This window comes from Neofelis nebulosa, chromosome 6 (assembly GCF_028018385.1).
Source record: "Neofelis nebulosa isolate mNeoNeb1 chromosome 6, mNeoNeb1.pri, whole genome shotgun sequence".
Taxonomy (NCBI): domain Eukaryota; kingdom Metazoa; phylum Chordata; class Mammalia; order Carnivora; family Felidae; genus Neofelis; species Neofelis nebulosa.
This window is the reverse complement of record NC_080787.1, coordinates 71,211,546-71,235,738: the sequence shown is the minus strand read 5'-3', so window position 1 is coordinate 71,235,738 and position 24,193 is coordinate 71,211,546. Positions and strand designations below refer to the sequence as shown.

The 24,193-nt window shown below is 37.9% G+C and overlaps 1 protein-coding gene across 5 annotated transcripts in view; it reads left to right on the top strand.

Annotated features, from left to right (window-relative positions):
* The window catches only part of COL12A1 (collagen type XII alpha 1 chain), a 117,077-nt gene extending 93,407 nt beyond the window's left edge, over positions 1–23,670 (top strand). For 4 of the 5 annotated variants that reach the window (XM_058734492.1, XM_058734493.1, XM_058734491.1 and 1 more), the window contains 15 exons: positions 1,243–1,392; positions 3,251–3,328; positions 4,646–4,732; positions 6,136–6,189; positions 7,280–7,375; positions 8,809–8,862; positions 9,220–9,273; positions 12,265–12,318; positions 13,971–14,042; positions 17,273–17,308; positions 17,418–17,484; positions 18,736–18,924; positions 19,893–19,961; positions 20,988–21,158; positions 23,368–23,670. In XM_058734492.1, the coding sequence (XP_058590475.1) occupies positions 1,243–1,392; positions 3,251–3,328; positions 4,646–4,732; positions 6,136–6,189; positions 7,280–7,375; positions 8,809–8,862; positions 9,220–9,273; positions 12,265–12,318; positions 13,971–14,042; positions 17,273–17,308; positions 17,418–17,484; positions 18,736–18,924; positions 19,893–19,961; positions 20,988–21,158; positions 23,368–23,543 (1,407 nt within the window). In that variant the 3' untranslated portion in view covers positions 23,544–23,670. Of the gene's footprint in view, positions 1–1,242; positions 1,393–3,250; positions 3,329–4,645; positions 4,733–6,135; positions 6,190–7,279; positions 7,376–8,808; positions 8,863–9,219; positions 9,274–12,264; positions 12,319–13,970; positions 14,043–17,272; positions 17,309–17,417; positions 17,485–18,735; positions 18,925–19,892; positions 19,962–20,987; positions 21,159–22,182 lie in introns of all 5 variants that reach the window. The other variant, XM_058734494.1, reaches the window with a different exon arrangement.
* Positions 23,671–24,193: the final 523 nt, after the last annotated feature.

Here is a 24,193-nt window from a genome sequence, read left to right as displayed (position 1 = left end):
GTCTTCTTCTTGAATTCAATATTAGATGATTGTTCTGGGGACATTTAAAGTTAATTGTTAGTAAGCTATGTATCACTTTTATATAAAAGCAATCAATATGCAGTTCACACTTAGAACTTAACAGATGCACTAAATTAATGTTTTGGTGGTGATTCTATGTGGGAAAAATATTCACTATTTAAAAACATTGCCAGAGATTGTCCTTATGCTTACTGACTCAAAGAACTTAAGGGAATTTCTTTTCCTTTTAACTTGGAGCCAAACTTTTCAAAGTAATTATCGAGTGCTTACTTGAGTATTTGTGCTGTGATAAGTGGAAACTATGAGTATAACTATAAACTCAAAGATTACCTGCAGCCATTCTTTACACTGTTGAAATACAAATGTTTTATTAATTATCTGCACTAATAGATTTAAATTCTGAGTGTCCTGAATATCAGATAAGAAGTAAATCAACAGGGGCGCCTGGGTGGCGCAGTCGGTTAAGCGTCCGACTTCAGCCAGGTCACGATCTCGCGGTCCGTGAGTTCGAGCCCCGCGTCAGGCTCTGGGCTGATGGCTCGGAGCCTGGAGCCTGTTTCCGATTCTGTGCCTCCCTCTCTCTCTGCCCCTCCCCCGTTCATGCTCTGTCTCTCTCTGTCCAAAAATAAATTTAAAAAAAAAATTAAAAAAAAAAAAAAAAGAAGTAAATCAACATAAGATTCTTTCCTTAAAAGGAAATTGAATCTTATATCTATCAATTTCCAGAACCGAATCTCTGTAGAAGACGTGGGCTAATTCTTTACTATGTTAAATGTCTATATGGTATGCAAGTTCTTTTTGGCTGAGATTAGGGAATAACAAATTAAAAATTGAATTTAGCAAAATCAATGGAAGACATTTGAGGATCCTGTTTACTGAGTATAGCAATACATTAATAATTTATTAACTTGTATTTGAATAGTTCTTTATAGTTAATGGGATCATCTCATCTACTACATTATCTCTGGTCATCTCAGAAAGAGTACATATGGGAAAATAGGCAATTATGCATGTATATGTGGATGAAGGCTCATTTAATTTGATGTTTTTAATAAATGACGTTGACATTGTAATCTGACTATTGGGATTTTAGTCCAAGACTTGATTTGGGATAACAATAATATAAAGAACATATTTGTCAACCTGTGATCTGAAATATGCAGAAATCACCCAAGTTTTTTGGGGTAGAAACTTTATAATGGAAACAAATGATCTTTTTAGGTTCATATTGTAGTGACCTCAAAAAGTGTTAAGATTTACATCGACTGCTATGAAATTATAGAAAAAGACATCAAGGAAGCTGGAAATATCACAACTGATGGCTATGAAATTCTTGGAAAACTTCTTAAAGGGGAGAGGAAATCAGCTACAGTAAGTCACACATTTTTATTTTTCTAGGTACTTTTCATTAAGATTGAAATAACATTTTAAAAATAATCAGTGGGTTGTTTTTGTTTTTGTTTTCTCAGTGGGTTTTAAATTGTCAAATTCCTTGGTCAGATTGAAACATCGAAAAAGTTACATTGAGGAAATATACTACTGACAGAACATAATAATGTGGTTTACTGCTAGAAACAAAATAAGATGTCAAGACACCAGAGAACATCATGTAGTCATCTTGAAACAGTATCAAATTGGAGAGTAGAACACAAATAGTTGCCAGGATAATCAGTGAAATCTAAAATAACTCATTTTTTGTTCTTCAAAGATAGCAATTGTTAATACAAATTTCTGCAATCAAGACATTAAGCATTTGTAGCTTGATAACACAGACACAAGCAGTGACTGTCATAGAGCCTGTGCTCCCTCTGAGAAGAGTCATCATCTGTCTGTCTCAGAAGGAAGATCAGTGTAGGAGGGCGGCCAGCTGACTGCATTACTCACAATTTGCACTGGCTCAAGTTTGAGGCGGGAGCATGCCAACCATATTTATAATGCTGTCTATTAGTAAAAATTTAAATCTAGAGTTTTCACTGTATCAGGCTAATTAAGTTGATATTAAATGTCAGTCAATAATAATATTGATCCATAAGCAAGGTTAGGGGCACCTGGGTGGCTCAGTTGGTTAAGTGTCCAACTCTTGATTTTGGCTCAGGTCATGATCTCAGGGTCATGGGATCAAGCCCTGAGTCAGGCTCTGTGCTGAGCGTGGAACCTGCTTAAGATTCGCTCTCCCTCTCTCTGCCCCTCTCTGGTCTAAAAAAATAAATAAAAGCAAGGTCAACATTTTTGGCTTTTTAAAAAAATTTACTTATAAATATTAAATTTATTAATTTAGCTTTCTTCCACACACAGGATTTTGTTCTCTTAGATTCACAAGTGAAATTTTTATTCTGAAATGTAGAAACCATTAGTGCAAACTTAATATATTGTGATAAACATCTGGACTTTTAATTTAATTAAATTTAAACATTTTTTAGGATTAATAGAATACTTAATATGCCTAATCTTATAAATCAATAACGATGGTAATAATGATAACTAAGATTTATCAAGCACTTAGCATGCACCTTTTTATTTTTTTTAAATTAAAATATAGGCGACACATAATGTTATATTACTTTCAGATGTACAACAGTGACTCAAGTTTATACATAGACTTTTTATTGAATATTGTCTTTTTCTTTAAATAGAACAATTATAACAGGTTTATAAAAGGATGGCTACATCTAAGCAGCCTTTTCCTTTTTATCAAAATAACTTTATTTTTTAAATGTGGAAAAATAGAAAGTATATGCTATGTTGAAGTAATTAAACTGAATCAGCAAAGTTATTAGTCAGTCCCAGGTAAGAATTTATGAAAAGAAAACATCAATTTTAGAATAAATGAAGAATGTTATTTTTAATGTTATTTTTCTACAAGAGTGGACTTTTAAAAGTTGATTTAAATGGGTGTAGTCTTCCAATTCTTAATTAAATACATTCCTAATTCTTAATTAAAGAAATTAATGTTTTCTTAAAAAAAACAAAACTCAATCAAGCATTTTATTTTAGCCGGGGAAGTGAATCAGATGTGGGAATTTCACATATGCATTTTGTTTTAACATCTCCTTCTCTTAGGCATAGGTTTTTATGTTCTTCCCGTATGAAGTAAGGATCACATTGCCCTCAAGGGTTTGCACTCTTGAGAGAGTGTTTGTGAGAAATTGGCAAAGGTTAAAATGTGGAGTTGTTAATATGAAATGTTTTTCACGCATCTTTAGCCGATGTTTCTGTTGGTTGTTTGCAGTTCCAAATTCAGAGTTTTGATATTGTATGCAGTCCGGTGTGGACCAGTAGAGACAGATGCTGTGATATTCCCTCTAGGGTAAGTAAGATGGAATGGAACCGTTGTCGTGGTCTTAAAAGCCCTCCTGGAATAAGGGATGCGGATGCAGATGGTCTGGGAGAGGAAGTAGCACTCAGCAACTGAATCTCCAAGACGGAGCCAAGGGATGTGCACGATGTGCATGCTCATCAGCTACCACAGCTGAGGCCAGTGACCTTCTCCTTTAAAATCCAGGAATACACAAGACCACATCTGAAATTCTCCCTAACACCCAGGGTGGTTATGCGTAGTTAGAAAAGTCCGCTGGATCAGGGCGTTTGATATATCTACTAATTACAAAGCCCTCCTATTGCTTGTAAAATATCAGCATTTTACAGAATAAAAAATATCACCTTTGTGGACATCTAAGGCTTAGGGTAGACATAACCATATTACTTTATGAGATGATGGTTTTCCCTCATTGTGTCTACAAAGTTGAATATGATGATGGAGTGGATGCTTTTGGCAAGCAGTGAGCTACATACATCCACAGGATCAACGTGTGTTATTTATTCCACAAATGCTTATTGAGCACCTATTTATTATAAGCCAGGCACAATTTTATGTGCGTGGATTACAGCAGTGAAAGTGAATATTCTAGTGGAAGGAAAGGAGAGAGAAAGAATTAACAAATAGATACATGCTACATTACAAAGTAGAAAGTCTTATGATGAAAAAACAAATCATGGTGAAGGGATAGAGAGTCAGGTGAGCACTATCAGCCCTCAGTGATGAGGTGAGGTTTAAGCAGAGACCTGGTGAAGTAAGGGAGTGTACAATGTAGATGACGGGGACTGCATTCCAATCGGGGAGACTGCACATGCAAAGGTCCTAAGACCACAAAGTGCCCTAAATATCTGAGAAATATTAAGTAGATCAGTGGGGCTGGAGTAAAGTGAACGGGAAGGGCAGTGGTAGGCAATGAGATGGGCAAGGTGACGCTGGTTTGCAGAATGTGTAAGGCCTTCTAGGCCATGGAAAGGATTTTAGATCTTACTCTGAACAAAATGGGCATTGATATCTGAGATACTCAGCATTTCTCTAATACTGGATTAGAGAAAACCACATTAAATTACCAGTGGACTATGTGGTGGTTTTATAAGCATTTCTTCGTTATATAAGGTTTCCTAAAGTAAAACGTAAAGACATAAAAGACCAAAGCAAGATTCAACATAAGACTATTTTTACTGATAAATACAAATTATTTCTTCAACTTGAGAACCGGATTTCCTTGTGTATGTAAGACAAATGGGGGTGGAGGATTGGAAGACATTTCACTTTCAATTCATAGGTGAATATTCTTTTTCAAAATTTCAGAGAGATGAAGCAAAATGCCCTGCTCTTCCCAATGCTTGTACATGTACACAGGACAGTGTTGGACCTCCAGGTCCACCAGGCCCTGCGGTAAGGAAACTGCAATAGTCCTTCTAGCCTTCCTCTTAAATCTTTGGAGTGATCATCTTTTTGCCAGTATGTAGTGCATAAAATGCTTCCAGCCATCTGTCTTTTCTGGGACAGGCCATTTTTTTGTGGTATGTTTCGAGATCTGAAATGGAATAAATCAAGAAGAAAGTTTGAACACATTGAACACATTTTGTCTAGTCATGCAGGAATGAATGATTGGCTAGTATTCAAGAGCTATCCCCTTAGAGATGAGAATCTGGGTTTCCATCTGTAATCCCATGATTTTGAAAATTTCTTAACATTTCCCAAAAGCTTCTTGTATGTATGCTATGGAGCCATGGATGAGAGGCTGAACACCTTGTTTGGAACCCAGGATATGTATACCTTATGTAGCAGATACATCATGACAATAAGTAGGGAAATTTACATATGTGATGATACCATAAACTCTGGGTGAAAGTATTGGGGTTTGGAATAACTTGGGTAAAAAAGTCTATGACCAGGTCTATTTGTGGGGGAGGGGCACAACACTGAAGATTACAGTGATAGATTTCACTAATCAATGTGGAACCCCTTGATTCAGTTAATCCAGCATGTGACCTGGGCTGGTTTTGTGGAATGGAAGTGATACCTCTAAGCTTTAGTGGTCTCTTTTAAGAAAATGGTTAATTAACGTAGGAATCGCTCAGAGATTCTCAGAACAACAAATTTTATTGTACTTAGGTCAGAGCAAATAGTGTAGATTGATTTTAGGTTAATTACAAACCAGCTTCTCTCATACAGAATAAAATGTCACTGGAATTATTGACCATTTATTAATTTATTTTTTTTATTAACAGTGACTTACCTGATTTATATCTGTAATCATAAAACTATATCCTGATGTAACGTAGATGTTTTTGAGAAGTAAGGATTTTTTAATAAGGTAGCATTATTGGATGTCATTATCATATTTATTTCCTCTTTGTTCAGTGAACTCTGATTTCCAGTTACTAAACTACATGTTCTGAGATTCTGAAAGATTCAAGATATTCTTCTCTTTGCATATTATTTTCACTGAAGAATGTGCACTCATATAACTCCAAACAGAATCTTCTCCTTGCTGTATTTAAGTAATGCTTGTTTTTTCTAGTAAGCTTCAAATTTTCAAATAAATTTCAAAATTTGCTAACGATTAAGAAAAGTTCAGAATGTAAAAGTGAGACACTTAAAATGTACAAAGTTATGAAATTCTCTTTCCCCACGTATTTGTATGATATGTTAAATTCACTTCAATATTTGTAAGTAACCATAGGAGTATCAATTGCCTGGAGAATGCTGCTTCTTGAAGTAATTTCTGTATATCAGCTTCTCCCTACTTTCCTTATATTTACCCTAAAATGTGTTCTTACTATGTATTTTAGGGAGGACCTGGTGCTAAAGGTCCCAGAGGTGAAAGAGGTATCAGTGGGGCAGTTGTAAGTATATTTTATGGTGCATTTAAGTTTTCGTGTATATGTTGAAGTCTGATTGTTAAAATTTCCACTAAGGGGATATGTGACCTTGAGCAAGTTAGTTCAAGTTTAGTGTGCCTTAGGTAATATAATTACCTCAGTCTTGTCTCTGGATGTCAAGATGATGGATTAGACTAGCCAGAGAAAGAAATGTCCAAGGCATCTCACTGTTATAGGAATTACACATAGGAAATCTGCAGAAGAACCTAAGGGTTCTGCTACAACATGGAGAAATAGAGCAGGTAATCCAATCATTGGGAGACCCACAGGGAGCAGAGCCCCACCAGAAAGTTGGAGGAAGTTGGGAGAAGTTCTGCGGCTTTTTTTCACCCTGTCTCAGAGAAAGAGCTGAGCAGCCATGTATATGTTCAGTCGGGGGTCACCGGCCCTTTTCTACCAGGTCCATACTTGTCTTCCATAAGATAACTCAAGATTATTAGGGCAATATATTATGAAGATGATGTGTGCTTTTAGTCATGATATTATTAATGATAAGCTAACCCAGTTAGGAAAGGGTGAGGCTGGGATGATAACCCAGTTCCCTGACTCCGAGTTTGTGCCTTTTCTACCTGGGCATGTTGCAAAGAAGCTCCAGCATAGAGCATCTTCTTAGTGGATATCTGTTCTTTCCTTGCTTGTTTTATATACACATTAGTTCCAGAAATAAGGCCAAGTCTAAGAGAAAGCAGGACCAGCCTAAACTAAGAAAATCCACTGAAATTCAAGGTTTGATCTCATATGAATTCTTGAGTATAAATTTATGAATATATCATATCCAGTGTGTTTTACCTCTTTTACAAATCTGCTTCTAATGGGACTTTTGGAAATATAAGTGCTCTTATGAATTTATTGCACTTGAATTGTTCTTTAATGAATAGTAAAGGGAAGAAAGGAATGGCATTAATAAATGCTTTTATAGGTGTGTAGATTTCGAAAATGTTTGCAAACATTATATGACTGATGTCTTAAGACACACCGACAGACTTCTGATTGGATGTTAGCACTGGAAGGTCATTATGTGACTTTGTGATTGTTTCTCTCTTGTATGCTTTAGGGGCCCCCTGGCCCTCGTGGAGATACAGGTCCTCCAGGCCCCCAGGGTCCCCCAGGCCCCCAGGGACCCAACGGACTCTCCATTCCAGGAGAACAAGTAAGCACAAAGGCTTTCTGTATTTCAGTGAGGACGGTAGATTAACATTAAGTTGAACTAGAATATTTTTTACTGTATTTTGCCAAACTCAAATGTTTCCTGAGAACTCAACAAGGTCGGCCATTGAGATAACTTCCTATGATTATGATTTCAGATATGCAAATAGTGCATGTAATAATATTTAAATGTGTAGATAAAATTATTGCTACTAATTTGACCTTGAAAAATGATTAAGTAATGCGTATATACTTCAACATCCTGAAGGCTTTGAAATTACTTTCAGTGTGTGGCAACCCTTTGCTAACATTTATGACCTCAAGGCAAGCTTGCATTGTCTATCTAGGTCACTACTTCTTTAAAAAACTTTTTTTTTTTTTAATTTTTTTTTTTAACGTTTATTTATTTTTGAGATAGAGAGAGACAGAGCATGAACGGGGGAGGGGCAGAGAGAGAGGGAGACAGAATCGGAAGTAGGCTCCAGGCTCTGAGCCATCAGCCCAGAGACCGACGTGGGGCTCGAACTCACGGACCGCGAGATCATGACCTGGCTGAAGTCGGACGCTCAACCAACTGAGCCACCCAGGCGCCCCTTAAAAAACTTTTTAATGAAATGTTTACCTTTTGTTCCAAAAGCTCATCTGAAGTTATAAAAGGTGTTTTTACCTTTTAAGACTCATATTTTATTTAGCTACTAACATTTTTTTCTATACCTTAAAATAAACAAAAGAATACAGCATATGAATAAGAATATGATAACTGCATAGTTTTAAATTCAAGTCTAAACTCCCTTTTAAGATGCCTTAATATAGGACAGATACATTTTCTTGGCACTTAGAGGAAACATAATTGATATCAGATAAAGCTGGAAATGAGACATGTGGAGGAATAGGGCTTTCTCACTCAAAAGGGTTGCCTGAATCTACTTTTAGCTTCTTGTGTCCAAAAGGGACTTTTGGGGCTTTTACCTTTCTTACTACTATTATTAAATTAAATATTTCAGTTTTAATTAATTCTACTTTGCCTTTATGACAAGTGTTTTCTAGCATGTAGTTATAAAGACCAAAATTATAACACTTCATTGAATATCTATTAAAATTAACAACTAATTAAATATATTAAATAAAAAATAGTTTTTCTCCCTTCAAATTTTATTCCTATGAAAATACCTTATGTTAAACTATGTTCATTTAAAGTAGGTATATTGTCCCATAATTATATAAAATTATCCTTTAATATTACAAATGGAAATCAGAACACAGCATTTATAGCTTAAAAAGTGAGCATCAATCCGAAAAATGATTTATTTGTCTACCTTCCAAATGTGTTTACATTTTATTTATGAAGTGATGGAGATTTCAGAAGTGACTCCTGTCTCCCCTTTTCACTTCATCTCTGTAAAATGCCTGAAGACTGTTTTCCCATTGCTGCTGTAGGGTCGCCAAGGGATGAAAGGTGATGCTGGAGAGCCAGGACTTCCCGGCCGGACCGTGAGTTGTTCTTGAAGCTACCTCTTTTTTTACTTGTCAGGTGCTGTTTGAAAAGTTGCCCTTGTAGTGCCTCAAAAGGTGAACCCAGAGGAGGCAGCAAAGCAGAAGCCAGGCTATGTGCATTGCATTATTTCCATTTCACACCCTAGTTTTAGTTGTCAAATTTGTGCTGTTCAATTCAAGTGTGGGCATACTGATGATCATCCACTATATGGCTGGCACTGGGCTTGGTCCTGGTTTTCTGCTTCTTTTCAGAGCCCCCTGAATTTTTTTCAAGCATTTTGAAGAACAAAAAGTATGTTTTCCCATATAGGAAGTATATTATAGCATTTCACTTGTTTGTTTTCTTTTGTGTAGGGAACCCCAGGATTACCTGGCCCACCGGGACCAATGGGACCTCCAGGAGATAGAGTAAGTTTTCTCAGGCAGGCTATGATGATGTTGGCAATGATATCACATTGTTACCTATTAATGAAGAATTATTTTACAATAAAGGACAGTAGTGAGATTGCAGAGGTGACAAGTCAGTCTATTCAATTAGAAAGCAAAACCAAAGACACTGCAATCAAGAAGTGATGATGGACTGACTCACTTGGTGCTGTTGTTACAAAAGTCTTGTTGGGCCCATCATGGCCACCCAGTGTGGGCTTCGTGCAGACATGATGGGTTGCCAGGGATGTCCCATCAAAAGGCTTTTCCTGAACTGGGGACAGGTAGCCATTGACACCATCACTGTTTCAAGAAAAATGAGGGAGTGGGAAGATTCTATGCTTTTTTGCTTTTTCACTTTCAAACTCCAATCTGTGACTCCAACTTTGTGGTGAGGCCACCCAGATCTCCCAGCTTGAGAGTGAGGAAGCTTCTCAGGAAATCATTCCCCTCTTTACCCTCAGCCTTGTTCACCTACCTACTCCCTAGTTCCCTATCACTAATGCTGAAAACAGGGCGCACAGCTGATAGAACATAAACTTTGGAAAGTTAGATAGACTTTGGTATAGGCATCTGGGCTGGAAAGAAAGAAGAAGGAAGGAAGGAAGGAAGGAAGGAAGGAAGGAAGGAAGGAAGGAAGGAAAAGAAACCTGAATTCTGTGTTGGAAGAGAAGAGAAGAAAGGTCAGAAGAGCAAGCCCAAAGACCACAGTGAGACAGGAAGACTTGTTACCAAGATGGAGTTGGTAGGAATTGGATACATGGGTTGTCTTCAGCATAGATGATTTTCAAAATGAGGCACAGCTTTGGGGACCACTAGAGATAAACAAAAGAACCACATGAATAGGTATCTAATACATGTGCACCTATGAAAACAACCATAGGTCTTCTCATCCAACCTCACCTAGAGGAAAGCAGCTTTGAAAGTCACTGCCGCTTTGAGAATGGAGAAAAAAAAAATAAAATTTATCACAAAGTTATGCAGACGGCTCAGTTAGACCTGAGGACATTAGGATAAGCTCTTCTTCACCCCAACTTAGATATATGTCTCTTCTAAAAGAAAATGGTTGATCAGATCTAAGTGTTCATAGATGGACACTTTATATGTATAAAATGCTCAGCCTTAAGAAAGAAGGAAATCCTGTCATTTGCAACAACACGGATGAAACTTGAACCTGGGGGACCTTAGTGTAAGTGAAATAAGCCAAACACAGAAAGGTAAATACTGCATGATCTCACTTATGTATGGGATCTAAAAAAAGTTGAACTCATGGAGGCAACTAGTAGAATGGTGGTTGCCAAGGGTAAGGGGCGAGGGGGATATGGAGAGATACTGGAAAAAGGCTACAAAAAGGCTATGTTGGAGTTGTTATGCAGGATGAATGATCTTTGGAGATCTAATGTACAGCATGGTGACTATAGTTAATAATACTATATAGTGTACCTGAAATTTGCAAATAGAGTAGATCTTTAAATGTTCTCACCACACTCAAAAAATGAGAACTATGTGAGGTGATGTGTATGTCAATTATCTTGGTTGTGGTAATCATTTCACCATGTATACGCATATCGAAACAGGTACATTGCAAATATGTACAACTTTTATTTGTCAATTATACTTCAGTAAAGCTGGGGGAAAAAAGAGAAAATGGTTGATCAGGAAGTTCTTAGGAAGGAGAATTATTCAGAAATATAATACTCACCTAAACAAATAAACAAAAGAGTGTCTTAGACGCTGGAGAAATTTAGATGGAAGACGTGCAATTCAAACTGTCTAAGCAATACCACCAGAGCATTTTTGTTTCTTAAGTGGCTCTCAGAAGCAATGTTGATGTTACATCAGGTGAACTTGGAGTCTGTTTTTTGTGAAGCAGACCTGGGGCTCCCAGAAAACATTCTGAAATCTTTATCTGTATAAGTTTCTGGAGAAAAAAATCGGAGAGTAGTGGTGGTGGAATATTTCTAACACAATTTTAAGGAAATAATTTAAACTTCCTCTGTTATAAAACCAATAGAAGCATGGATACTTAGACCAGGCAGTTATCCAAAGGCTCTTGATTTTTGTTAGAATCCAAGAATATGGATGAAATTATCACTCTTACTCCCTGCAGAAAATGAGACAAAAATCTCCTTTGACAGAGGAATGCAAGAGCTATAAAAAAGACCTGACTCAGAAATCCTCTGCTGAATTTCAGGGATCTCTCTGTTGGGATGAATGCTAACTGGGTAGCAGAGTGACTCATGCGAGGCAGAGGTCATTTGGCACCGCATGGAGGCAGGTCGTGAGAGCCAACGAGCAAGCCTGCGCAGCAACGCGCGGTGCTCCTGGGGCACATCTCTCTTCCCAGTCAACCTGACACTTGTGCGGATCTGGTCTTTCATGCAAGATGAGGAGCAGCAAACCACTAAAAAATTAGCTGAAGACTGAGGATTTCCTTTCTTTCGCGTGGAAGGCAGTCAAGACAACTTCACTCTTTTCTGGGGTGGTGGAGAGAAGTTCACCAGCAGTGGGGACATGGGAAGTCCTTCCCTAACTGGCTGGCCATTGCTTAGGAAACGGGACAGTTTTGAATCAGGTGGTTGGCCTCTCCTTCAGCTTTTATGTTGCTCTTCTCAGCAACATTTCTTTTCATCCCACTTTGATTCTTTCTGGACCAGTTTGTGGACACTGACTTTTTCAGTAGAGAAGTTAGTCTTCCTTTAGGCTTCCTTACAGTCTCACAAAAGCAAAAGTTAGCATCTTTATGAAAGGAGTCTCCTTCTTTGGAGAAGACTAGTTTGACTCTTAAAATGATCAGCAAAGGCAAAGCTTAAATTGGGAAGCATTTTGGGGGTATATTTGTTTTTGTACTGAAAGATTACTTGCAGCTGGGTTAAATACTTCACCCTTCACTCTTACCAGTCTCTTTAGCATCTTTCCTTTTCACTTGGTCATTATTTAACTAATTCATAATTAATTTTATGTTTACAATAGGGCTTTACTGGAAAAGATGGTGCAATGGGACCCAGGGGACCCCCTGGGCCACCGGTAAGAACTGAATGGGTTACATTTTTGTCTCCCCACCCCAAAATCCCTACCCCCATTTGCTAGGGAAAAGCCCAGTAACCTGGCTTTTGAGGCACATTCTATCTGTACTATGGGGTGCACTGTCAAGGGAGCTGTTTGTTTTATTTTCCTAAATCAAAATGGTCTGGAGAAAACAGATGTGTTAAAATACAGAGTCTGTTTAATCAAGTTACATTTGAAAAATAGAAAAATACTCCTAAGTGACTTGACCACTAGTTGGCTAGTGCCCCAGTTCCTTCCAGCCCCACATCGAGTGGTGGGGTTTTAAGACCTTACTGGTTACTTCCTATTCTAAAATTTTGATAAGCTATGGTGTGTGACATTTCAGTTTTAAGGGCATTTATTATTGAACACTATCAGTCATTCTGAGGAAGTAAATTTACCCTAGATCTTCTAATTAAGATCTTTTGGGGAAAACACCAAAGCTAGTGATTTTGAGAGTGGCATCTATATGCCTGCATCCAGGTGACATCATAATTAACTTGTCTGAAGTGATGGATGATCTTCATGTCTTATGGCAGGATATGAAGACATGAGGGCATATGTTAAAAAATGTTAATTATTGATGTTTAATGAACATTCAACATTATATATGTTCTCAGGTAAAGGAGAGTTTTTTTTTTTTTAATTTTTTTTTCAACGTTTTTTATTTATTTTTGGGACAGAGAGAGACAGAGCATGAACGGGGGAGGGGCAGAGAGAGAGGGAGACACAGAATCGGAAACAGGCTCCAGGCTCTGAGCCATCAGCCCAGAGCCTGACGCGGGGCTCGAACTCACGGACCGCGAGATCGTGACCTGGCTGAAGTCGGACGCTTAACCGACTGCGCCACCCAGGCGCCCCGTGGAGAGTTTAAATGTATAGTAAACTTGTATTTTAAATACTTACTACAGAGCTTAATATTTGCATAATTGATGAAGTAAAGGATTATTTGTTTTACAGAATTTGATGATCAATTTTAAGGAAATTTTAGGCTTTAGAACATAAAGTATTGGTTAGTAGATATTATATATATTCTACTAAAATATGGCTAAGATTTTTGAAACTGTGTTAAAAGCTATGGTTTGGAGGAGGTGAAGGGTGCTGAGATGACAGAAAAAAGTGGAAGTTTAGAGAAGGCACCAACGAAATAGTGAATTTCTAGGCTGAGACCAAGACTCCCAGCAACAAGGGAAGACTGTGCCACGGTGGTACCTGATTTAGCATAGAAACAGCTACTTTCTTAATTTCTTCCCCAACCAAAGTTTTCACTACTGTCTTTTGAGGGGTTTCCCGGTTTTGTAATAGAAATGAACTAAAAAAATAGGGATTGCTTTCTGCAAATTCATTTTGTAACCAATTTATGAGAATCGCAGTCTATGAATTGTGAAACTGATTATATGTATCTATATATTTTTCAAGTGGTCTTAAAATGTATTTTAGAACTATACACACCATAAATATTGAGAATTTTCAAAATTTTTTCTTTCGTGCTATCTTAAAATTTGGTTTTACTCTCTCTATTGTATGCTGTTTCTGTTACAGGCTTTTAGAGCTGGCCATATTTGTTAGTTTACTTTAGATGGGCTTTTTCTTTCATCGCATCATTCCCTTTCTCGGCCTGTGTATTTCAGGGAAGCCCAGGCTCTCCAGGAGTCACAGGACCTAGTGGGAAACCAGGAAAACCTGGAGACCATGGCAGACCAGTAAGTGGACAGATTGCATGTCTGGAGTCATTTCTCTGTGGCCATAAATAATGAGGATGTTGCCAAGGCTTTGGCGTATTTATGTTATCTCTGCTGTAATGTGTTTGAAGCATTTGTTGAAACTATGCGAAACCCATGGATTTAACTTGGTACCAGTTCTAAAGTTTTTCTTTCTGAGTTATAATATTCTGGGATGAAAACTGTGGTCATAGGGTTTCTTTAAAAGGAGAATGGGATTTTGAGCCAAGACACATATTTCTGCACTGTATAAACACTCAAAGCTGGGTCAGCAGAACGATTCTTTTATTTAGGAGCGGTATGCTGCTTAAGATAGAAAAATACATGATGGTGCGTGGTGCCTTCATTTGTAGTTTATAGATGTTAACCCTTGATGAGTGTCAGCCGGCCATGCATTTGGTCATTTCTCTTTCATCAAGGCTGCTAGACAGTAGTCCTAGGATTAAAAGGATTTCTCTGATCTGCTATTTTACTTTTTTATACTGTCCTGTTGCAATTCACATACAGTTTAACTTCCTTTTGGTCAGATGGCCTGGTTAAAATAATGGCATTGTGCATATCTGGCATTTCCACGTTGGTACCTCCAAAACTGAATTTGAAGTTCTAAAATTGCCAATCCAGAAGTATTTTTAATGACCATTGAGCATCATATTCTTCTTTACAACCTTTTTCTTATTTGTATGTGTGAAGTGTGAATTTATTTTAAGCAGTTTATTTGTCTGAAATGAATTTTAAAACATAAAAATTTATCTCCAAGATAAGTAAGTCCAACTGTTAGCAATGACACTAATCTATCAGGGCTGTTCTCGGGACGGAACTCTTTTTTTAAGTATTGTCCAAATTATATAAACCCAAGTTTAAAAACTGTCTAATGTCAAAGAAACTTAGGGTAGAATCTTTATGTGACACGGCCTGCCTTCTACGTTTACATAAAATTAAGCAAGCAGCATTAAGATGAAAGGACCCCTGATATATTTTACAATCTGTGTATACCCTAGCACATGAATTTATTACTCTCTTTTCCTCAGTGAATCATAGCAGGAACTTCACAAGAGCAGTTAAAAGCACATGGAACTTTTCTACCCATTCACAATTCTATTTCATTGGAGTATTACTGAAATGGAGTCTTACATAAGAATATACCAGATGTAATTGATGGCTGGAACTAGAAACCTAAAAGAAATTTCTGCTTCCTTTACTTGAAATGTGATCTCTAGATACTGGCAATAAAGATGATTTCTACAAATCATATATACTAGAACAATCTCACAGTGGCAGTAAATTAAAAAAAACCACACACACCAGGAACAATCTCAAAGTAGCAGTAAATGTAAAACAAAACAAAACAGAAATTCCTTGCAATTTACAGAAGGCTCCAAACTAAGTAACAGTAGCGTTTCTGTAAGAGTGTAGAATTTTGGCAAAGGGAGTGTAGAGTTTTGGCAAAGGGAGAACCAAACTCCAGTTTCTTCTTATCATTTGGTAACATTTTTTGGACCTTCCCTACCTTCTTTTTCCCCTTTATTTTCCTCATCCTTCTAAAGTAGAAAATTGTTCCTCCTTTTCTTCTCTTTTCTAACTTACCTTTAATTTCTAAAACTAAAACTAGCAGATGGGTATAGAAAGGTCTTAGCAGAGAGCTTGGCTGTTGGCTTATATCATTAGCTCTTGTAAGCAGTTGGTATCTTCTCGCTAACTTGTAACACATGATGCTGTAGGGCGGATGTTTCAAGGAACTTCTTGTGGAATATTTTTTATCATTGACTCAAAACCTTTTTGTTTAGTGACTAAATGTGCTAGTACATGTTCTTGTGTTCTGGGGTCTGGGGATACAACAGTAAACAAGACAAAGTCCTGGCCCTCATGGGAATTCTAGTGGGGGATATAGACCAAAACGTGTACATAAACAATATAGTTTTTAGCAGTGTTGAGTGATGTGAAGAAAAAGAAGCAGAGTTGAGGGCCAAGGGAGTAATTGTGATAGTGAGAAGGTGGCTATTTTAGATATAGTGGTCAGGGAGCCTGTCGTAGGAGGTGACACTGGAGTGGATGGAGGGAGAGCTGTTTGAAAATCTGTGGGAAGAAGATCCAGGTATGAACAAAAGCCTCAAGTGAAGAATGATTGAAGAATGAGTCTGGCATATGAAAGGAACCACAGAGAGGCCTGTGTACCTGAACTGAAGGGAGTTGAGGGGAAGAAGAGTAGCAGGCAAGACCAGAGAGCTTGACAAGGTGATTGTGTGGACCATCTAGCCCAAGATATGTAATTCTTATTTCGTGCTAAGTATGGTGGGCACTTAGAGCTAAAAGAGTGACCTAATCTTATTTTCCTTTTAAAGATATCACTCTGGCTTCTGTGTGGAAAATAGACTCTAGAGAGGAAGAATGGGAAAACAGAAAGAGCAGTGAGGAAGATATTGGAGTTCTTTAGGCAAAATTCTTAGGGACTGTAAAAGGTGGTTCGGTTTGGGACATTACGTGAGCAGTGGGTTTGTCAATGGTTTAGATGTTCCTTTCATGATAGCAATTGGCAGCCTAGAAACACATTATGGAAAAATAAAACCTTCTGGCACTATAGAAAACTTTTTTCAAGATCCTCTCATGGCCAGTGAGAGGCTTGACAGAGTAGGGACAAATATTCTGTGGCTGCGTTTAGATGTGGGACCACTTTAGTAAGAGAGACACATGGTTCCTTTTATACTCAGTGCACACACACACACACAAAATAATTGCAAGAAGTTAGAGATATATATTTAGTTAGGAAATTGATTCAATTCCCACTGGTTCTTACTAGAACTGAACCAAGATTAACCTCATGGACAATCTACAGAAACAATCTGAGCTACCCAGCCATGGTGATGTAAAGGAAAGAATAATGGTACCAAGGGCAATTTCTCATCTGCATTTTAGTTCCAGGCTTATATTGCGAATGGCATCATAAATGCATGCAGACTACATAATTTCTAAATGTGTAATCATAAAATTCACATCTCAGCACTAATTTGGAGGATACGTGCTTCTATGAGAGACAAGGACAGAAAGATTCCTTTTTACAGACAAGCAAAATGCAAGTAAGATGGATATAAATATGAAGTGTCATTTTGCTAACCTGTTAGAAAGCAGACCTTGCTCTCTTTCATCATCATGTCTGTTCGTGAATCATTTTAGATAGTGTTTGTCAGTTTCTAATCTACGAAATTCCTGTATTTCAGGGTCCATCTGGATTGAAAGGAGAGAAGGGCGATAGAGTATGTATTTCTTAAAATCTGATTTACTTTTTTATTTTGTGTGTTAAACATTGAAGTCTGAAACTATAGAAATAATATGCTAATGATTCTCATTGATTTGATCAACAAGGGAGACATTGCTTCCCAGAACATGATGCGAGCAGTTGCAAGACAAGTCTGTGAACAATTGATAAGTGGTAAAATTTCTTTTATTTTTAATGTATGAATGCTTTTTAAATTTGTTGCAGGAAAATGCAGAGTTTGAGTCACAGCATTTCTAAGATATATGTTTCTATTTCATTGTGATGGTCTCTTATTTTTATACATTCTTGGTTTTGTATCTGGTCGGTTAAAACTAGTCATATGTTAATGACTGTCATTAAGATAAGACAAGAACCCAAAGTAAAATAATAGCCTATTATCCTATACTTAATCTGATACAGAATCATATTTTGAAAGGGCTTTTCAATTTCCTTGTTAGGATTTTTACTGATCTTCATCAGGATACACGTAGAAGCAGCAAACACTGGATTTTTAAAGTTATAAACTTTATTTTTTTTTTTCAACGTTTTTTATTTATTTTTGGGACAGAGAGAGACACAGCATGAACGGGGGAGGGGCAGAGAGAGGGAGACACAGAATCGGAAACAGGCTCCAGGCTCTGAGCCATCAGCCCAGAGCCTGTAAAGTTATAAACTTTAAATTATTCTATGACTTTAAGGAAGGGGGCCCATCAAGATTAATTTGATCATAGAAAGTACATATTGGTGGTGACCTTTTTATTGCCTCCTTATTTTTCACAGACTCTTTCTTCTTATTTTATGAAGCCTATTAAGTAATAAAGCTCAGTGCCTACAAACAGCATGGCTTTAAACTCAGGGTTTGCTATTTCAGAATTCTTAACAGTGTTTCTTGAAGTGTGATCCTGAGGGAAACCTGCATAAATCACCTATATTGCTCGTTAACAATGAGTGTTCCTGGGCCACACCCTAAACATAGTGAATTATTGTCTTTGGAGATGAGGCCCAGAGATCTGTATTTTTCAATGTATCCTATACGCGATTCCAATTTACACTAAAGCCTGATTATCATTCTAGGTACATGCACACAAAAAATTGCTTAATTCAAGAAAGGTTCTCTTTTGAATGACATCATCTGGTAAACCACAGGGCTTTATATCAGAGCCATATCAAACTTTTACAGTTCTTTTACGTTTATAGTAATGCTGTGGCTTACTGGTCAGTATTTTTGTGGAGACACATGTTTATCAGGAATCATTTTGTCCTAGATGACTGGAGTGTTTTATTTTATTTTTAGGCTTCTAATTAGAATGTGTCCTGGAGGGGGAGGAATAGAGATGGATTTCGCTAGACACTAAGAGAAGAGTTTCGCCATCTCATCCCTTCCCTACTAGGTTTCTTACTAACAAGTCTTATTTCTGTTTGTAGGTCAGATGAGCAGATTCAATCAGATGCTGAATCAGATTCCAAATGATTATCACTCCAATCGCAACCAACCAGGCCCACCGGGTCCCCCAGGCCCTCCTGGCAGTGCAGGAGCCAGAGGAGAACCGGGACCTGGGGGGCGACCAGGCTTCCCTGGCACACCAGGGATGCAGGGGCCCCCGGGTGAACGAGGTGGGCATCTCTGGCCGCTGTGCAGGGCTAAAGAAAGGAATTTGCAAGTGGGGGATCTGGGTCAGGTTGAAAAGCACGTGGAAGGCCGAACTTGGCAAACTGCTTTAATTATTCTTGTTTGGACAGCCCCAGAAAAACTGTGTGTCCACGAACCCGTTATTTTCTTTAGGCAGCCGCAGGCCATAGAGATCCGTATCTTAGAACATGGGAGGATTTTGTCAGGAGATCTCAGTAAAGATAATGCTATGTTCTGATTGTTTGTTGTTATTGTTGATGGGAAAAACTATTTTGGCAAACTCACTCAGACGCTAAAATATTAATTATTGTGACTAGCAATGTGCTTAATGTACATTGAATGTACTTAGAATGTACTTAAGCAGCCTTACAGTTTTAGATCCAAATTCTTTTAGTTCCTTTGTTCAGGGCTTGGCACTGGTCTTACGTGTTTGTTTGGCTTTAATTTCATGGTAGATAAGTGTCATTGAAGGAAAAGAAGAAAAATAGAATTATTTAATTCCAGATGTTTTGGGATGCTGGGTGTTCCCTTTTGTCAAAGCAGCAGTTAATATTCTGGGGAAAATTTAGATACTTCTATAATTCTAACGGTTTGGATGCTATGCAATAGAGCTATTAAAGAGCTACCTTTAAGATGTGTCTGAATGAGTTGTAACTATGTAGTCAAGATTCCTGTTCTTAATTACTATTTCTAAAAAAAATATATAATAGACATGTTTGTTTTCTTCAAATAATTTTCCCCCTGACTTGTAGCCAGATTTGTTTCTTGGCCATGAATCTGGAATTACCCAAATGTCTAGAAAGAATTTGGCTTAAAGAGTGAACTTCTGTGAAAAATTAGTTTTTGCTTTCACTAAAAGAAGTGAATTACTTGAATTAAGTATTATCAGTTAAGATGAAAACTACATGTTTCCAGATAATTTTCTCCCTGTTCTCTTTCTGTCCTCCCTTAGGTTTGCCGGGAGAGAAGGGTGAAAGGGGTATTGGATCTCCGGGACCTCGAGGGCTGCCTGGCCCCCCAGGTACGTTTGGTAGTAAACCAAATAAGTAAACAGCATAAATACTGAGAGTATACAACCCTAAGAGATTCACAATCTCATCCTGTTAGCTTCAGGCAGGCCTGTCATTGTGAATATATTTTAGCAAGAAGTTCAACCTGTATAAACCTGCTCATTTTTATGTTCTCTTTGTTCAAAAAAAAAAAAATGTTTGAATGTGTTATATTAAGCACTCACTGTAACTTTAATATATGAGGGTATGGGTTTTAATGACACAGAGGGTTACTGTTTTCTTTTTTATGGAATTCCCATTTGTTTTGTTTGGCCACATAGCCTTTAAGGATGGTGTTATTTCCTGTTTCTTCTAGTATTCTTCAAGATGTTGCTAGCGGCTGAGAAAACATATTCTCACTAAAAATCCTGACACATTGCAAGATTTCATTCACAGTTTCTTTATTGATGTTTTAGAAAGAAAGAATAGTTGTCCAGTTGTTTTATGCATTTCATTTACTAGATTGAAAATGACTTCTTGTTTTTCTTCATTATAAGGTCCATGAGACCCTGTAACCAAGGTCAGCCCTAGTGGTTAAATCTTTACATTTGTGTTAACCATAAATACGTATAACTTGATCCAGAAATAACATTACTTTACATAGTCTGGAGGTGTGGGGCAGGCACTCCCATGTTAGTTAGTGACTCCAGTCTAACACGGCTAATATAACCATTTCCTTCAGATAGTTTTATCTCTGTAAGAGTGGGAACCATCCAGGGAACTCACTGGGATCTTTAGTTTGGCTTAATTCTTGGTAAGTCAGTTTTCTTTGGATACAATCGTTAAAGTAGTTGTATTTCTGTCATTAACTCTTGATGGATCACTGGTAAGAAAGTTTCACACTTTGGTTCATACTGGTGATTTCTTAAGGAAATATTTTCTTACCATACACTAGTGCATCATGTAGTCTTGAGGCAGTGGTGGTGTGGAAGAATTGTGGACTGCCTCAGGAGATGTATTTGACAAGAGGGGAAATCTCTGTTTTAACCCCATACTAGGTCCACAAGGAGAATCCAGAACGGGTCCACCAGGGTCCACAGGTTCAAGAGGTCCTCCTGGCCCCCCAGGTCGTCCTGGAAACTCAGGTATCCGAGGCCCCCCAGGTCCTCCTGGATACTGTGATTCATCCCAGTGTGCCAGCATCCCATACAATGGGCAAGGCTATCCAGGTATGTTGTTGCCATTGTAGGAACCCAAATTCACCTGAATTTAGAACCTTTATGGAAATGAAGTTCCCTAGGATTGAAGGAAGGTTGATTTGAGGCTTTTTTTGAAGATATAAACTCTTTCAGTTGTGTGTTTTGATTATGCAGTAATGTTGTTCTCTCTCAAAGCATAAAACATGACTTCACTGTTAGGGGTCAAATGGTTATTTGCTCTTCCTTCCTATATTTCTACATTTACCCAATCACATCATAAATCTCTCCTTACTTCTTCTGGGAGTTCAAAGAATGCTATAACATGACTTTTTTTTTTTAAAACCTAAAGATTGGGAAGAGAGATTTGTGAATATAATTATAGAATATCAAGAATACATACTAAAAAATTGTTTTGGGAATCTGATGTTGAGGCAAACTTTTTGCTGACATGGTGCAGACAACTGAAAATAATACACTGTCTCATCCTGTCCATAGAATTAATGTTCCTAAAATCTGAGACTTAATTTTTTTCTTTTAAAGAGTTGGTAGTGCATATCTAGTGTCTGACAATTACAGAGGCCAGGTGTCTTACGCCTGATTTTGGGGAGTGTGGAGACAAGGGAGATATGCTGATCTGGGAATAAGAAACTCATGCTGTGGTCAGAGGTGACCTTTTCATCAGCGCACCCTCGAGCATCTTGCAAGTTTTAAAAATGATACTGCTGTTTGATATGGTTGGCTACTAGCAAATAGTGCATGAGTAGTTGATATCTAAATATCTATATATCTATATATTTATGTGCATACTTATATATGACCAAAAGTAGTAATTTTAATATAAATTTCTCATGCAGCTCATTCACAAAATTATAATTTAATTCTTTATAAAATAAATTTTAATTACCTCTGCCTTATGGTATGTGTGAATAACTGGAAATATATGGATATATATATATATATATATTTTAACCATTACATACTTAGATGGATGTGTATATATATTTTTTGCATAGTAATTCAACTTTTAAAAACTATCATCTTTGACCTGTTTCAGGTTCCGGCTAACAAATTTTCTAAGTCGCCAGTGCTGCTTACAGTTTGAATACATGAAAATCCTGTTTCTGAGATGTTTGCGCACGTGCTTATTAGGAAATGAGTCTGTATGGAAATTTCACCACAGATATATGGTTAAAGAACCAGGTGGACATCATAAAGGAGGGTGGAGACTCTTTATACTAACTTGAATGAGACAAAAGCAGTGGTGTTAGTTTATAAGCCTGATGCATTTCAGTAATAATATAGAAAAGTATTATTAAAAAAAAAAAGTTCAAACACACAACCATGAGGAGCCTCAGTTGTGAAAGAGGCGCATAATAAAACTACTAACCAGCGGAGATTATGCCATTTGGAGAAAAACAATTAACCTGGTTAAAGGGAAATGTCTTATGTAAATAATAAACTAATTGTGGCTTGTAAATGATTTGTATGTGATCCTGTCCACTAAAATCACTTAACAATTCTACAATAAGCTTCTGCATCCAAGCCTGCTGCTTGCTCTATGCCGGAATAACACCGAATGGAATCTCCTCATCTCTTGCTTGTTAGCGATGTGTCTGATTCAGGGCATGTGTCTTACTATTATTATTTTTTGTACGTGTACTCTCATTTGGGTTTTGTAATTGCAATTTTCAAACCAAAGTTTTATAGCCACTTTTTCTTCTTCCTGTTTAACTGTCGTCACTGGTGTTCCTCACCCACCGACTGTAATTCACTCTGTGGGAGAGACAGCCACAGAATATGTCATGTACTGTATATTACCTGGTGATAGTTGATTCTCACCTCCAGCGTTCAGTTTCTAGGAGCCAATAAAACCTTCCCTTATCTCCTCATCTTTCCAAATTGTTCTTTGAATTGAGGAGTTTGAACTCCTGCACAGTTGCGAAAATCCTACCTAGGTTTCTGGGTTTACAGTTATTTGGCCCAGCCTCTGACCCTTCCCAGGTATTTGTGCAATGATTGTATTTACCGCTGGATCCTTGAAGGTTAAAAAAAAAAGTGCCATTTCATTATTTGATCATCAGCAAATTCTCTCAGCAAATGGACGTAATCAGGACATTGTAACTTCTCTATTTATAGCTATGAGATAAGACTGGATTGCCATCACCTCGGGTGATGATTTAGCTTTTGCTGTGTGTGTGCCTTCCAAATCATGCCATAACTGTAATGTTGAATCGGACAGAGCCGTACGTGCCCGAGGGCGGGGCCTACCTGCCCGAGCGGGAGCCCTTCATCGTGCCGGTGGAGCCCGAGCGGACGGCTGACGAGTACGAGGACTACGGCGCCGACGAGCCTGGCGACGAGGATCCTCCCCACGCGCGCTGGCGGCGCGCCCTGCCCCGCGGCCCTGGGCAGTGAACCTGAAACCGCGCGCAGCGCAGCCACGCTGTGGGGGAGGTGTTGGGATTTTCATTTACAGGTCAGACAGAGAGGTGTACGTCTTATCTGCGATGTGTCTTCCGGCGTTGCTTCATCCAAGAGTACGCTTTCTGATTGTAGAGAACCTTGTTTCTGCAGGAAACCTAGCTCGCTGCACGCAGTCTTGTAGACATTTTTGCCTTTGCCCTTGAAATGCTTGCAAAATACTTTGCCCCAAAGTTGCAAGAAGAGAACGTGCCTTGTGCCTTTAGTTAGCACAAAGGGCAGCCTCAGTGAAACTCTTAGGTTAAGCAGTAAGTCCTGGAACCCCAGGACTACTGTATATTTCGAGAAGGCAGTTCATCTTTTACAAAACTTTTTTTGCAATTCAATTACACCACGATTCAAGTAATTCCCCTCCTCAAACCAAAACGGAGGGAAAAAACAACTCCATTGCAATTATTTATCTTCCTCTTCTATCTTCTGTTCTACATTAGGGCATAGAATGCTCTTATACATCTCCTTTAACAACCACAAACCTTAAGCCATGTAGCTGAAATTATTGTATCAACTGGATACAGTTCCATATTGCCTTAAACCTCCTTGTTTTAGACACACTAACATTTATGCCAAATTGCAGATTATTCTGC